The sequence below is a fragment of the Fulmarus glacialis genome, unplaced genomic scaffold, assembly GCF_000690835.1.
Source record: "Fulmarus glacialis isolate BGI_N327 unplaced genomic scaffold, ASM69083v1 scaffold24461, whole genome shotgun sequence".
Taxonomy (NCBI): domain Eukaryota; kingdom Metazoa; phylum Chordata; class Aves; order Procellariiformes; family Procellariidae; genus Fulmarus; species Fulmarus glacialis.
This window is the reverse complement of record NW_009195043.1, coordinates 26,709-43,280: the sequence shown is the minus strand read 5'-3', so window position 1 is coordinate 43,280 and position 16,572 is coordinate 26,709. Positions and strand designations below refer to the sequence as shown.

The following is a 16,572-nucleotide window of genomic DNA, read 5'->3' as shown; positions in this document are numbered from 1 at the left end:
GAGCTGTGTATTTAAAATGCTGGTGTAGAATATATTAAAATAGCCATAGCCAGTGATTTACTCCAGCTTACCTTAAAACAAAGGAAACACAGTCTTTACAGTTTTTCAAATGTACTGCCTCTTATCCTGGTTAACGGAAAAATTATCCCTACAAAAGACTTTTTTTTTTTAATATGAAGACTCTACAAAATATTTGCTTGGCAAGACTTTGAAATTCTCCAGAATATTTAGATGTGTCTGTCTAAGAAAGTTTACAAATGCCAATCCAACACTGTAACAAAAAGTCTAAACAGAACTGGAAATTAGAATAACTCAACCAAATCATCCCACTATAACAATACTGTATTTCAACTCTGCATAAACACCGATCAGCATGGTTTGTTTTGTTTTAAAACTTCTTCGTGACCTGCAGAATACAGCACAGGTTTATTTCACTATTACTTTTTCCCTTCCATTTCCTTAATGCTATTTCTTCATTTACATTCAAAACACTACCTAATTTGTCTACTGACTTTTTCTGCCCTTAGGGCTTTTTTTAGCCTCAATTCTATCCTCACCCAAGGATATCCTTCCCTTGAAGAGGTTTTTGTTTGTTTGATTGATTTTCATTTTCTTCTTTTTCAGATACAGGTAAGTATCCCACCATAAAAGCAAAGCAGAAAAGGGAACAGCACTGGGAGTTACCGGGACATTTGCAAGCCAACACTTTGAGTAGGAACTTCAACAGCTACTACTTTTGAGAGAAAAATGTCATGCTTTCTTTATATTTTATAATATTTGACATATTTGATAATATGTCTACTATAAACATAGTCTTGTGCCACAAGCAGCCACAAACTGCAGACAAAGGAATATAGCACACGGTTTGAAGAGTTCAGCGTAACACAAAAAAATGGTAGAGTCCTAGTAGCAGCTGCAATGGTAACAAACATTTAGAAACCAAAGCGATCCAATAACCTAAAAATACATCTGCTAAACTAAGGAAAAATCTGTGCAATGAGATTAGAAGCTTCCAAATTTCAGACTGATTGCTCAGGGACCACAGTAGAAAACTAAACTCAGATGTAAGGAAGTATTAGCTTGAAAAAGCCTCAGCTTTCCAAAATTCAAAATTGTTAAAAAGCAATACATCTGTTCATCATTCTATGATTTAACTGTTTTCTAGTCTATGGGAATAAACAGCAGGATACAATCGTTTGCAACATCCGTTTACTTTTTTTTTTTTAAACTTTTAAAACTAAATTAAGAAAATATTCTTACAGAAAAAAAATATTTAGATGAGCACAAAGAAACGCCATGACAAATCCTGAGACAAATTATCCTACATCATTGCTAGTCTACGAAAACTGGTTTGAATAATAAACATACTGGAGTATTCAGTGACAGCATACAAATCAAAAGTATTTGTAAATTATTAAGTTGTGCATGTTTTTAAATGACAAAACATGCTCACGGGTTTACTTTAAAATCTCTCACTGCTTATTATCAAAGTTAAAAGATCATTTGCATACCAATACACATACTGTAAACATGAACTTCTCATTAAGGAAAGATGGGTTTACAGTAATTTGATCTTTTACAAAAAGCTATTGGTAACTGAATCTCTCAGTGTCTAACTTTCTAGAAAATTAAACCAATGTTTCCACTCAAAGTTGAAACACTACCGCTTTAGGAAACAGCCCTGTTTATTTGTTAATCAGAAATACAATCAAGTGGCATATTTCCATTTGCTCTTCGGCTGACAGTTTCAGCTTCATTGTATTTTACAAGAAAACAGCAGACTTGCAGAGGTCCTGTAAATTCTTTCATATCGCAACTGATTTAATTACAGCGGTGAAGAAAAGCAGCGGTGATGCAAAATAAGATCAGCCCAATTGCCCTTATCTGATGATAGGATCTCTCTTCCTGTTTGGCTTGCAGCAGTGAGGACTTCTTGTTTTGTTTCGTTTTTTTGTTGGGTTTTTTTTCTGGTCAGGCTGCTGCTGTCAAGACTGACAGAAGCAAGAAGTTGACATGCCCTTTAACGCCAGCTTGAGAATGATCCTCATACCAATATAGCTGAGTTTCAATCAGTAGGTCGGGGAATGATACTAATGTGGAGAAAATTATCTGGATAGCTCATATGTTCGCTTAGCCACTGTATGGGTGTTTCCAGCATTGGCTCAATTCCATGAATCATCACTTGAGTCTTCTGCTCTCCATCTAATTCAAAGAAAAAGAGAAACCACTAGTATACCATTCAAAGTTCACAGAAAGATTAAACATTTACTTATACTTAATTTACGGTAGATTTAATTGGTGTTACAAAGTTTAACATTTAACAGAACGAAAAGCAGGAAATATTGGTATGGAGAAAGCTGAGATTTCTATCATCTAAAACAGAAACTCTGAATTAAAATGAATTCCAAGAAAAAATTGGGTTAAAATGAAACTTAATGAAAGCGACACTCTTCTTTATTAGTTGCAAGTTTTTCTCCTACAGTGATCACAGCTTGGTGTCAACACAGTTAAGGCATATCCATCTTGCCCGGCTATATGCCATACGAATTTTACACAAACATGCTTAAGATGTTGAGCCTCCTAAAACGTACTAACAAAGTTGTATTCTTAATACTGTGATCTCCTGAAAGAGCTGGACTACATGTAATGTCACACATATAATACACGTAATATTCCTGAAGTGATTTTATTTTGCTAAGAATAATTTACTTAAGTCTCTAGCAATATTTCAAAGTTACTCAGTAGGCTGAGTTGGCACCAGCTTTTTCTCACTTAGTTTCATCTCTTCGAAAAGCTAAGTTAGCAAATGATTCCCAGTATGACAAGAATATTTTCTAAGAATATTTCAATTCTTTTTATTTATACTTGTCCCGGAGGATGCAAGTACTTTGATCCTTTGATTCAAATGATGGGAACCAGCTAAAGCAACTGACATAACTGTCATGAAATGAACTAAAAAAACAAAAAATGAAAATTTATTTCAGAGTCTTGAGATGAGAAGAGCATCTGAAATATGCTCCAAATAATGGTTAGGGGAAAAAAAAGTAGGCAGTGACCTTTTACTGTTTTTATACCATACTCTGGCATTCTTACATGGACCTACCACAGTGAAATCCACATTCAGTGCTCAAAAATATCACTGCCTTCTCTAACTGGCATTTTATCCGCCTCCCCCCCCAGCTGTCTACATTACAGAACAAACCACCGTGCTGCCCAAGAGTTGCATGGAAGAGAGCAGAATCTAGAAGTGAACGTACCATTACTGGCTCTTTCATTCAGCTCCCCCAGTTGTTGCATAATTCCTATTTTACAACATAGATAAAATCTTATTTGTTTGGTAACCAAAATGATTTGACAAACTTCCTGAAGAAGTTTGTATTATAACCAGGTATCTATGCCAGCACAGGCTAAATTAGACTAGAAAGAATCATCCTTGACCATGCTGTTGACTTTACGCTAGTAATAACTCTTCCTGCAGAAGCAGACAGTTATGTTTGCCTAAAATAAAGCATTCTACATTAGTTACATGTTAACTACATATGGTATCATATTCTGTACAAATTCTTGATTAAATACATAAAGCTTGATTCTCTAAATGGCATAGTATACACATTATCACACTAAACTAAGCATAAACGATAGCTGCTTTCTGGTTTTATTGCAGACAGGTCAGAAGAATGCAGCATGTCATTTCAAAATAAACTTCTGGTATTTCCAACCAAAGCAGGTATTTATTGGGCTGAAACATTACCAGTCAGATTGTCAAGAGTATAAACTCCAAAAGAAAAGATCTCAGAAACCAAGTTTTTACACCGAGAAATTAGGGAACATCTAAATATTTTTAATATTAAAGCAACTCCCAATTATATGTATTTAACACTTTCAAATTAAAATCTATCTATGGTATTCCATAAATTCGCTGAAGAGTTGGTGACATTTATCTACATTTCATAATATTATTTAATTTTCAGAAACAACTAGTTTGCACATACAGACAGATGGCAGAATGCTGTTTCGGCATTAGTACTGTGCTAGCCACCTATACACAGCTGACTCAGCAAAAACTGGCACAAAAAAGTAGATTAAAAGCTTTAGAACTTCAGTAGCATTTTCTTGTCATTGGAGGAAAGGCTTATAAACTTGCTTTGGCTCTTCTTCTACTGTGTGACAGAACATTTTTGGATGGATGCGCATGTGCATACTAACTTGATGCCTCTTGCTTAAAAATTAAATGCAGTTAATCTGGGTGTCCCCATTCCCTGCTCCTACCCAACTTTGTCCCTTTCTCATACAAATCTTTTATTCTGTTCCTCAGCAAACTGAGAAAGTCTGAGGTCAATGAAGAATTTACAGTTTAATTAAAGTCTAAATCTCTGCATTAGCATTGTTTGTGCTTTAGTATTATCTCTGACAAAGCATCACTTCTCCTCAATTCCTTTTCCCCTTGAGGCTTGACTAAAGAGATCTTATCTACCAATTCTGTATTTACTGTAGCCTTCTTTCACAAAATCCATTGTTTTTACTTTAGCATTCTTCCCTCCTTTTGTTACTAGGGACCATAAACTCTCACTTAAGTCACATTTACCCAAACTTTCCTCAACTTTCATGTTTTCAGTAACTTCCCCATTTTGAATCACATACAGAGTCTCTCTCCTATAGATGGCTCCACTGCTTTACGTAGCAAAAAGTTGTCAACAGCAAATACACTAAAAAAATTACTGGAAAATATTCTTGTTTTCTCAACAGCTGTCTAATTCGTATCCACCATTACCACTGTGATCTGGATTCTGGATGATTTGCTAGCTATTATGAAAGCTTCATCCACCTGGTTTATAGATATAATAGATTTACATAATATTTTTCTTTCCATTGCTGTTCATAGTCTTAAGGGTTCTAGCTTATTTTGTATGCCTCTTGACACAGCAAGTGTTGTCCTCTTCTTCCCCACCCCATATTCTATGATAACAAAAAGTCTTTTTAGACTGACAAAATGCATCTATAGAAGTGTACAAGTTGCTAAACACAACATATATTTAAATGACATACAAGATTTAAATGACTTAATTACAAAGAAGATTAATGCCATGTCATTGGACCAGGCCTATAAAAATTAGGGCAAATAACTCTGCTCATCTGTAGTACATGGAGTTCAGACCTGATAATATCATTACTGTCAATACCATTTTTCAATATTCAGTAATGTAGTAAAAAAAGCCAGGATATGCTCAAAATTTTCCAGTCACTTCACTGACTTTTTTTTTTTCCTTTTAAAATCATGATAGAACTGAGTTACATGTTCGCTATCATGACTTAAAGATGGTTTCTTTTACTTTGTTGCAAATTAATGTAAGGAAGAAGAAGAAATGGAAATATCAGAAAAATAAAAGCATAGAAATATATGTTTCATAGGAAGTTTTTATAATGTGTACATAGTAACTATTTACTAAAAATCAGAGTATTTTTATATTACTGAAGTGATGTACAAATTATAACTACTGGTTTTGGCATTTACAAAAAAAAAAAAGCCTCAAAACCAATTAAGTCATCTCCTATCAGGGTGGTTGACCCAGGATTAAATGATTTTTCTTTGCTTTCCTTGTGGAAATCCATGAATACAGAAGTGTATGTTGTATGTATATATGTATACTACAGCCTCCGAAAGTCAGCAGTGGCAAGTGATAAGCACAGATTATAAAGCTTTTTGGTAAAACTTAACAATGTTCCGTCTCCAGAAGGCAGATAACTATGCTTACATGTTGTGTACTAAGGCATTTTTGAGACATTTCAGATCACTTAATTTAGACACTAATTCAAAGGCTGCAACACTTAAAGTAGGTACCTGACCCAGGCTAATAAATCATACCATGTATGTCAGAGGAGTTTTCCAAATCTGTACAGAAAACGGAGAGAAACAGGCAGCTCTCTGAAGTGCAGGGTTTAAGAAGAAGTCTGCTTCTCTATCATCTCTAAGTGCCTCAGTGTTCCTGATCAGGAAACCACCTTGATCCAGCCAAAGAAAGTATTGGCAAAGGACTCTCTTTTGCAGATAGGCATCTGCTGGAAGGAAGCAAGAGATAAGGACTCTGTTGAGATGCAACAGCCACCGAGGCCATGGCTCAAAGCCCTCCTCAACCTGAGGCAGCTTGAGTCCACTCTCCCTCCTTCAAGAAGAATGCCCTAACAACTACCAAATATTTGCTGTTGCTAGTCCTAAGCTTCCTCTAAAAACCCTCAATGTTCAAGAATTAGTGAGACACAGAAAGAACAAAGAAGAGAAAATCTGTAGTCTTCAGAGAAGGTAGGAAGATGTGCAATGTCATGGTATCACTTGGTAAGTTTTTCTATTTCATTTAGCTACATAAGTTATTGCTTGCGAAGTCAATAGTCAAATCTTAGGAAACAAAAGAATTAAATTAGCTTATTCAGCATCAATTCAGATTGTTGCACATACTCCTGATGCAATCTAAATACATTTTTCTCTTGAATTATCTTTTTATTTAGAAAGGAGGAACTGAAGATGGAGGGAAAATAAAAGATTGGTTTTGAGACAGATTCAAGTGCCTAAAACCAGAATAGTGAGAAGGCACTACTTCTGGCAAAGGTACATATTTCAGGCATTTTTCACTCAGATTAGCACCACAATGCTTACCAATGCTGCAGCTACATACTCCCTTTCACCTACACAAGATCAGCTTCTCTTAGCCAGACTACATCTGTGATGCACCACTTAAAATTCTTTAGTGGGATGAAATACCTCCCTTCTGATTTGTGGCCTCTAGCAATCACCTGTCAGGGCAATTTAACTGGCTTAAATTCTTTCACTGATAGACAATACAAGATATTCAGGATTTAGCGAAAACGTCCCTGGAGTACTTCAATTAGAATCCTCTGTATGCAAGTCCTCTGCATAGCAAGTCCCAGAACCTGCCTGTAGTCATCATAATGGACAACACAGAAACCACAGCTTCTTACTCAGGGCAGCACCACTTACAAAATTGGCTTTAAAACCCCAAAAAGGGAAACAGAACCCTGTGCTTCAAACTAGGAGCTAACAATGCACTTCTTGCATGATACAAGGCCACAAGAATATATTGGACAAGGATACTAAAAAGTGTAAGGAGTAAATATAACCAAGGAAAGTGTCATGCAGTAGCAGCCTTATGAATAATGTAACAGAACTAGTTTCCAGCTTTTTCAGCTGTGAAGTGGGCTATAAACTTTTGCTTGCTTATCTTCAGAATACTTCATATGTTCTGGATTAGCCAATACTAAAAGGTATTCCCGACGATAGGTTATACCACACTGTTCGAAAACTCATCTTGGGTCAGCATTACAAGTAGCAGAGTTCTCCTTTTGTGACTGCGGTGCAGCTGCTTTCCTTTCCACATCTCCTGCTCCTCGGATTACCAGGCAGCAGAACAGGCCTTTAGGGGCATGTACCTTGAAGCAGCCAGAGCACTCTTTGACCACGTGGGCTCAGCAACTGGTGCCTCGGACATCTCTGAATCTGAAGAGACACACCAACATCTTCACCAGGAAGATTTTCATCTACGTATTTAGGATCTCTTAGGAAATTACTTACGGGTACATAGCTTTCGGTAATGTGCTTCACCTGTAGATGGAACCACTAGAGTTCGTTACTGACAGATACTGCTAACTCAATTTTTAAAGTCCAAAGCCAAAGCTGGGTGGGGCTAAGTCCCTGGCAAGCAAAGGTGAAAATTTCCTTCTTGAAAGCTAGACTTCTGGTCTAGCACAGAGGATCGTATATGAAACTATGTGCAATTATTTACAAAAGACTACACTATATTAGCAAACAAATTCAAAGACTATATTCTAACCTGTAACCACAGGTGGTAAGAAAGAACTGGACAGTGGTTGAAGTTGTCCCTCCCCTCTCTAAGCACCTCAGGTTGGATATTCTAGGACATACAGAGAAGAGACAGCCCCAGACAAGCCTCATGGTCTGAAGAAGTACTCCAGTGACTTCTGCACCAGTAGTAGAATATAAATAAACAAGCACTTGATGAACGTATCTCACTTTTTGCACTTTGAAGCAGGTAGCATCTCTAAAAAACCCCAAACCTCAATATTGTTTGTAATGGTTCAATTTGATACAGGGATCTTTCAACTGCTAGCACCGAAACGGATGAATAGCATCTAGCTCTTCAACAGCAACCTCTCCACAACTGAAAACAGCTCCAATGTCTGATATTAAAATTGACAATGATTGGATACTATTTACAACAAAACAAGCTTCACAATTATTTTCATTGCGTGTGCTACAAAAATCACATGTGCTCATAAAATATCCATAAACTTAAAAAAATTAAACTAAGGGGTATTTATGAACATTTTCACATCACTTTTGTAATACTTACTTTAGCCAGATACCATATCTTTTTTAATTTATGGCAAAATATTTCTTGCTCAGTGAGCAAGCGTAGCTATGGAATGAATTCAACCCATCTATAAATCAAACATTCACGCTTTGCTTTTCTTAAGTATCTTTTTAAAACAAAAATTAGAAGTTAAAACATATTATTTCAGGCTTTTCCATTCATAAACTCAAATCTAACTGGAACATTTCTGCAATCAGTTTCTGGCATGTGTATGTGTAAGAGCGACCAAAGTACAGAAATATTTGAGATGTTCAGATTCCACAGTAATGACAACCTGTCTATAAAGGTCTCAAATAGAAAAACAAACTTGTATTTTAAACAAATCTTCCCTACTCAGCTGAGTACTAACAGTGCTCAATACCTATGCAATTTTATGGGAAGTGCATACAAAAAAAGTTGAGCTTGGTCAAACCTCTTGGCTAAATGATCATTCGCTCTTTGAATGAACTCAGAACAAGTACTTCAGACAGCGAGCAGTTAAGTTCTCTTTACTGATGCAAAATATTTTATATTTAAGAAATGATAGCTTCACAGTCTAAGGTTATATGCATTCTATTGAGCAGGGGTTTTTTTAGTTGAAATTTTATAAATAGGAATAAAATCTAGTATGAGTTTTCAGAAGCTTCACATTATTCTATTTCAGCCACCATATCCCAGGCTTTCCTTACTTTTCTGTGAATTCCACCCCATTGCGAAAAGGGCCCTGCTAGTCACAGTAGCAGGCTCCATTGCCAGAAGTGACTCATTTTCCATAGCAATCCCATACTTTTCACCTCACTTTAATTGTACGTAAACTACCAAAATCCTTATTCCTTTCCTCTCCCCTAATTTGGAATAATTATCAATTTAAATAGAAACACAGATGATATATTGGGTCACAACCAGCAAGAAATGCTGTTCAGTGTCCTCTGACCAAGAGCAAGAAAACACAAAAAATTCTGCAACGCCGACTCTAAAATAGCCTAGTCACAACAAAAGGTTCCCCAACCTCAAAAATTTAGAGGCCAATGTATGACACGAAAGCACAGGATTGACTTTTCCTTCCTGCCTACGTATCACGCCAGCCCTGGGGAAAGCCACTGGTGCTGATTTTAGGTGAAGAACTCGCCCACAGAAATACACGGTCAATGCATCATTCAGAACAAGTCTTTTTCCTCAAAATGATTCTGTATCTGGAATAAACATTGTTCCAAACACAAGATGTGGTTTGGAGAATAAAAACTTCAGTTCCTGGATATAATCCAACTGCCCAATATGAATATAAACAATCAGTCAGGTAGATCTGGTTAACTGGCAGCAACAAGAGAATATCTCAGTTTAACCATTGGTAGTAACATGAGTTCAATTGCTCAAACTGAAGGTCACAGTTTTCCTAAATATGTGTTCTCAGCTCTGGATATCCTTGATATCTACACAGATATCCCAGGGAGCTTTTAACTACAGCAAGTTCCTGGCCTCAAAGGCAACTAATGGTAAATAAAATCCACAACTTTGTATTTCGTTTAAAAATCTCTTTTGAAAGGCACGTTAATTTTTAATAGGTTTACTGAACGCCTCCTTATAGATAACAGAACAAGAGTGCTTAACCTATCTTTTCTAACTCACTATTTTTATTTTTAAAATTCTTCCCCAAAATAAACAATTGAAAACATCAGCCTCTCTCCATCCTGGAGTGTTTTGTCATTCATATTAAGTGTCCCAATTTCACCCTCGCAGCGCCTTGATGTCGTCTTACCAGAGCCCCTCATAAGAACTACTGCTTCTTAGTCCAAAATGCTATGGTAGAACTAGACCTGTATCAACCTCAGTGAACTCTGTTCTTGCAGAGTACTTGACTACAAAAGCCTAACTCCAGGCAAGATATCCCAAGTATTCATCCGTTGCGACACCGTCATGAAGTCCATATTCACTGATTTAGCTTTAATTACTGCTATATTTCTTTGCATGGTTTTGACACAGGCCAGTTGGCTGATCTCTACATGATCTTCTCGTGGCATAAACATCTCCTACTTGAGTTCAGACATTTGTGACTTAAAGGAGAGAAAAAAAGTTTCTTTATCACAGTTCTTAGTATGATTAGATTCCCTGGATTATATTCCAGCACAATCCTAGCTCTCCCTATCCCCAAAATGAAAGTAGATGAATATACATCATCATCTACATTAAGTATCATTAAATACTGAGATCAAATCAAATACTTGGCGTCACCCCTATTCTTCATTTTCTTCTCCATACAATTTTTCCTCTCTCGTTATTTCCTGTAATCTTCTACCTCAAGACTATTCTCAGGTTAGATAGCCACATTTCTGAAACATAACAAAAAATTAAACTAATCACCACAAGCAAAAGTTTATTACACTTTGGAGCAGCTTATGAGAAGAACTTGGGTTACACTTCTAATCTCATAGCAGCCAGAAAGTATATAAACAAACTAGAAAACTTTTTTCTATTCCATTGAAAAACTTTTTAGAGGAAGTGAATTTGGCCTTGAACACCAGTAAGTCCAGGTTGCCTGAGCAGACTATTTTTAACAATTAAATGCAGTCCAAAACAGTTAATACTAACAGTAATGCCATCTAAGACAACCAAGGGTATTTTTCCTTCTGTAAAAGAGTTAATGCAGCTCAGTGGAAAGCAGATAGAGGATGGAAATGAAAGCTTTACTTAAAAAAAAAAGACAAAGTTTAGTTAAGTTCTTATTCTTGTATATTTAACAGAAGCTTTTTAACGGGGTTGTGGTAATAAGTCCCAAACTAATTTATGACAGAACCCTAAAATACTTTTCTTAAACATCTAACATTTTAGTAGTTAAAAGGTTTTAGAAGACCTTACAATGACTGAGCCTGAGCTGCTTCCCATCAAAAACCTAGCTTCAGGCAGAAAAAAAGAAAAAAAAAAAGAATTTTTATAACATGAAACTCCCAGGAAATATTCTTATATCCTTTCTTCCTTAGCATCAGTGCCTTAGCCTCAGCGCTGAACGAGCAATAAACCTATGCTAGTTTATGAAAGACTGGGATTAGCAACTGAAGCTCATAAAACAATTTTCTGCAATAGTTTTAAGTTTGGCTATGCACATGTGAACAAAGTGGCAAAGTTCAATGCAAATCATGCTGCTGTTGCATGTAAAAAGCAAACATGCAATACATTTATATATACAAGGATCAGGCAAGGTGCACATTAAAAGATAAGCACTTGAATGTATGACAAATTGAACCCAACTCATCCATGATATATTTTCCATTGTTGCGGGAGAGCAAAATCAATTTTAGGAGTTGTGTAGCTTTTTTAAACAGCAGGCATCTTGACTTACAATAAGTTAACCCTTTCATGCACCACGCCCTTAATTAGATTTGAGGTTTCCCTTCCCTCTAAACTGTGTACAACTGACCTTCAGAAATTAAGACTTTCTCTGTATACCAGCTAGGGAGCTAAATGTGATCAATATGGTTCTTGAAAAAAATGAAACATTTGATAAAGATTGTTCTCTATAAAGATTGGTATAAAACAAACCAATTTGCTGTAAAAGACCTCTTGTTGCTAATAGTTCGTGAGAACTTTTATAATGTCATTGTTTTCAAAATACTGTTATGCCAAAGAATTAAATAGCAAATTCTCTATTCAATAATGTTATATATTCTGTATGCATATGCACATTCATACATTTTTAAAGGTTTTTAATGGCATTCTTGAACTTTCAACCTCTATTTTACTTCATTTTCAAGTTACTATAATTCACATCATGCCTGCAAATATTCTTCGATTCTAATGGCCGTCCATCTTTTATAATGAACTTTTCAGCTAATCAAGTGATGAACTATTCCTAGCAAGGCAAAGCAAAGAAGGATTACTGTTGCTGCAAAATCATTGTCAATACAGAAAAGACCAACACGTTTACTTGTTTTCATCAAGCCATAACGCTAATTGTTAGTTTATCTGCCCAGTTTAATAAATCAAATTCAAAAGTGGACATTCGGACATAATTACAGTTTAAAAACATTTGCCTGAAAACTGACAAGTGATATATGCAGATCAAAGGCTTCATGGTTGCTATTTCATGTTTTGTACCTTCCCCCATTTAACTGGAGAAAAATAAACTGGTTTTGCCTTTTTTTAAATGCTACTTCCAGCAATATTATTATGATATTTAACAAAGTACACAACTTCACAAGCAAATTATACATGAAAATGGAGATGAGCTATTCAATTAACCCCAAAGTATGGACAGTTTTGTTCCATGTCTGACAAATTCTTCAACCTCTGCTAAGTTGATCAGTAAAAACTCAGCTAATTGAATCCATCGATGTGAAAAACCACAGGCTCAAGTCTGTACTGCATACATCAAGCTGAAGGATTTCTGCTTCAGCCATGGCGGTAATAGTCAGTGGGGTCAGGTCAAAGAGGGTTAAAGTGAGCCAGGATATAGCCAAAGGAATACATCAAACACTGATTTTAAAAGGGCAATTAATCTTAGACAGAAATGCTTCCTGGGGAATGAGATCTCAATCTTAAGAGCACACTACATGATGTAGCAGTAAAAATGTACATATACAAGCTTAGAGAGCTTTCATCCTGTGATCACAAACAGAAGGGGAGTGCTGTTTATCAGAGAAATACAAACCCTTGCTAAAATACTTACATTAGCTTCTTCCGGGCCCTTACTCATTGAAAAATAAATTCTTTAATGAGCAGGCAATAGAGTTTGCATACATGAAATATCTTTTTCTGTACACGTACTGTAAGTTCTTTTGAACAGCTAGTAGATTAAAGTATTTAGAGATCTCTACCACAGTAGAATTAAAGAATTTAGTTTTGAAAAATTCAGGGAAGAGTGAATAAAGGAGTAATGGAATACCTGAAGGGCTCTTTACACTGAACAGTAACTTTAAAAAAATAATAAATAAGTAACGGCCCCCCGCAAAACAGTTACCTGTTAAGATTTGAATTTTCATCAAAAGTTCATTTTAATTTTTCCATTCCAAAATATCAAGAAAGTTAGCTTCAAAGCTGATAGATTATCATATAATCTTTATTTTTAAAGTTTGACTAGTAATTTAAGTTTTTTTTTTTATTTTAGAGTTCTGAAAGTGTTTTTCCACTTTACAGCAGTAAGGTAGATCCATAAAACTTATAACACATACATACAGCATTTGCAAACAGAATTTGCTAAGTTAGTATCATGAATTATTTAGCAATATTAGTAGGAATCATTAGCTATGTGGACAAAACACTGCAGGTACATAGCTCTAAAATGAGTTGCAGCTAATTTTGTTGCATTAGTTTGCAATTTTAAAGAGAGCTGGCTTTGCAACCACCCTTCCATCTGAGGATACTGATCCCAAATACCACAAGTGGCAGAATGGTATCTATTTCTGATTCTGGGCCATACATCTGGCTTCTTTGCTTAAATTGCCAGCGAGTAACAGTTTGCATTAAGATACTGGACTTAGTGAAGTTTCTCAAAGTGTAGACACCCGCTGCATTTTGCCACTTTAGTGTGGTGATGATACCATCAGGAAAAAGGGCAAGGAGCACAAGAGGCATTCAAATCTTCAATGACTATAACACCTCTGTGGACGTGCCAAGCCACTGCATAAGACTTTGGCTTTGACATAAGGAGAAGTTTTACCTTTATTTTCTTACAAATACTCTCCAAATCGCTACAGGTGCCAAATAAGATAGAAAGTACAATTTATCCACTGAATGTGAAGTTATCAAAATCTCTGATTAAAAATGAGGTATTCAAGAAGGGGACAACTACTATTAACAAGTGCTGCTGAATCCTTAGAGAAGAGAGTAGGACACAGTAAATAGTGTTTATTAGTGGATTACTCTGCTTTACATTATTGGTAAGGCTGCTACTTTTCTCCTCATTATTTTTTGTAGGTCCTTTAGTTTTGCAGGTTCTCTTCTTTTTAGCCCTGTAAGATATTTCTCTCCTCAGAAAATCAGGTTATACCTATATGCATCAAGGCAGACTAGAACAAGACTGCAAGAGAGATGCAAGGAAGACGGGAATGATTTTACTCAGCCCACCCTCCCCCCAAAGATACACTACATATACCTAATTTAAAGATATAGCTGTAGCTCATAAAATGGACCAGAATCCACTCTCTGGACCTCAGAGCAAGTGCTCATGCCTATTCAGCTAAATTATCTCCCCCTCCATATCGCTTACTGAGAATAGTCCCCAGACTATCTATGAACACTGCTCAAATTTTCTGGGAGAGTATTAATTGGCCTAGACCAAAATTATGCCAGGGAACTGCTAATAGTCGTACAGCACAAACAACACATGTTCTAGTCCTCTTTTGTTTACTAGTATAAATAAAAACACTGACACCACAATATCTAAATCTGGTTGTGCACTGCAGTGTCCTAGTTGAGAACTTCACGTTGCAAGTCTTCACAGAGGTTTACTGCTGTCTCCTGAAAGCTTTGGTAGACCCACTGAAGTATCCAGTTACAGTTGCACCAGTTACAGCACTAAAGGCAGCAGTGATTATACAGCATATGAATGTTAACATGATGACGACTCCTACTGAAAAAAAAAAAAAGAATTTTGGAGCATTCTCACATTTTGTACAAAACTAACCATAAAAGATATCCTGTAAGTCTATATACTTTGTGTACTTTAGCTGTTGCTGACATGCTTGTTTCTGTGAGCAGGGATATATGAGAAACTAAAAGAAAGGTTTGTTTTGGTTTTTTTCTGGGAAGTTTTTGATGGCTCAGTCATCCTGAATGACCTCTGTGATCTCCTTGGGGTGAGACAGACTGATTTAGATCAGGATTAAAAAAAACCCAATTCTTAACTCTGCTACTGACCTCAGTGTGACCAGGTGCAAGCCACATCACCCCTCTGTGCATCTAACTTCTCCTTCCTTTTTGTCTCTCTTCACTCATCTTTTGTCTAAGTGATAAATTCTGTGGGAACACACTGCAATGTCCGTACAGTGCATAAAGAACCTGAGGTCTCCTCCTAAAACACAGAAAATATTCCTTTTAAAACTGAAAATTCACCACAACCAAGATATTTTGTCAAGATTCTTTGATTCCAGCAGTTTTCCTAAAACTCATATGCACGGCAGATTACTGACAGAAAACTTAACAAATTTCTAGTAATTTTCCACAATCTTTTCTTGACTACCTAGATTTTCAGATCCATAGCACTCCATCAGGGATTTGGGGGTAGGATGCTAATGTTCCCAGGAAGTGCAGCCCATGAACCAGACTGCTCTAGGATGAAAAATCCCACCTCTCTTCTGCAGAGAATTTTAGAAGTGCTGGCTTGTGATTTCCAAACAGAATAAGCTAAATTTTGAAAAAGTTATTTTGCTCTGTGGAGGATTTTACTTTCTTCATTTCATACTACTACTGTTAATAATAGACTTTAAAAACTTTGTTGTGCCTGAATAAAGTCATTGGCCTTCTGACAAATTTAAAGAGAATAGTCTGGAGTCTGATACTAATAAAACTTATTGGGTGGCCGACAGAACAAATTTAGCTGAAGCTGAAGAAATTTCCAAAGGCTTGTCCGAGAAACAGGATTATTTCCTTATTTGCTGTACCTCTTCCTACATTTTACCCTTTTGAATGTGCATGCATGTGCACGCCCAGAAACCACTTCTAAGTGACAAAGAAAAAGCACATTACTCTTGTGATATTAGGGAAGTTGCTGGATGGAAGAGGGAAGACTAGACTAGAATATTTCAGTTGGAAGGGACCTGCAATGATCATCTAGTCCAACTGCCTGACCAATTCAGGGCTGACCAAAAGTTAAAGCATTTTGTTAAGGGCATTTTCCAAATGCCTCTTAAACCCTGCCAGGCTTGGGGCATCAACCACCTCTCTAGGAGGCCTGTTCCAGTGTTTGACCACCTTCTTGGTGAAGAAATGCTTCCTAACGTCCAGTTTAAACCTCCCTTGTCGCAGCTTTGAACCATTCCCACGTGTCCTATCACCAAGTACCAGGAAGAAGAGCTCAGCACCTCCCTCTCCACTTCCCCTGCTCAGGAAGCTGTAGAGAGCAATGAGGTCGCCCCTCAGCCTCCTTTTCTCCAAACTAGGACATGACTTCTTCCTTAGCTGTTCCTCATAGGACATGTCTTCCAGCCCTTTCACCAGCTTTGTTGCCCTCCTCTGGATGCATTCAAGGACCTTCACCTCC

At 36.5% G+C, this 16,572-nt stretch overlaps 1 protein-coding gene across 1 annotated transcript in view; it reads right to left on the bottom strand.

The window, feature by feature from the left end:
• Window positions 1-1,195: 1,195 nt before the first annotated feature.
• The window catches only part of LOC104084234 (autophagy protein 5-like), a gene marked incomplete at its 5' end in the record, with an annotated part of 26,419 nt that continues 11,042 nt past the window's right edge, over window positions 1,196-16,572 (bottom strand). Inside the window, one exon of the mRNA XM_009587984.1 lies at window positions 1,196-2,202. Coding sequence (XP_009586279.1) covers window positions 2,066-2,202 — 137 coding nt within the window. The remainder of the gene's footprint in view (window positions 2,203-16,572) is intronic.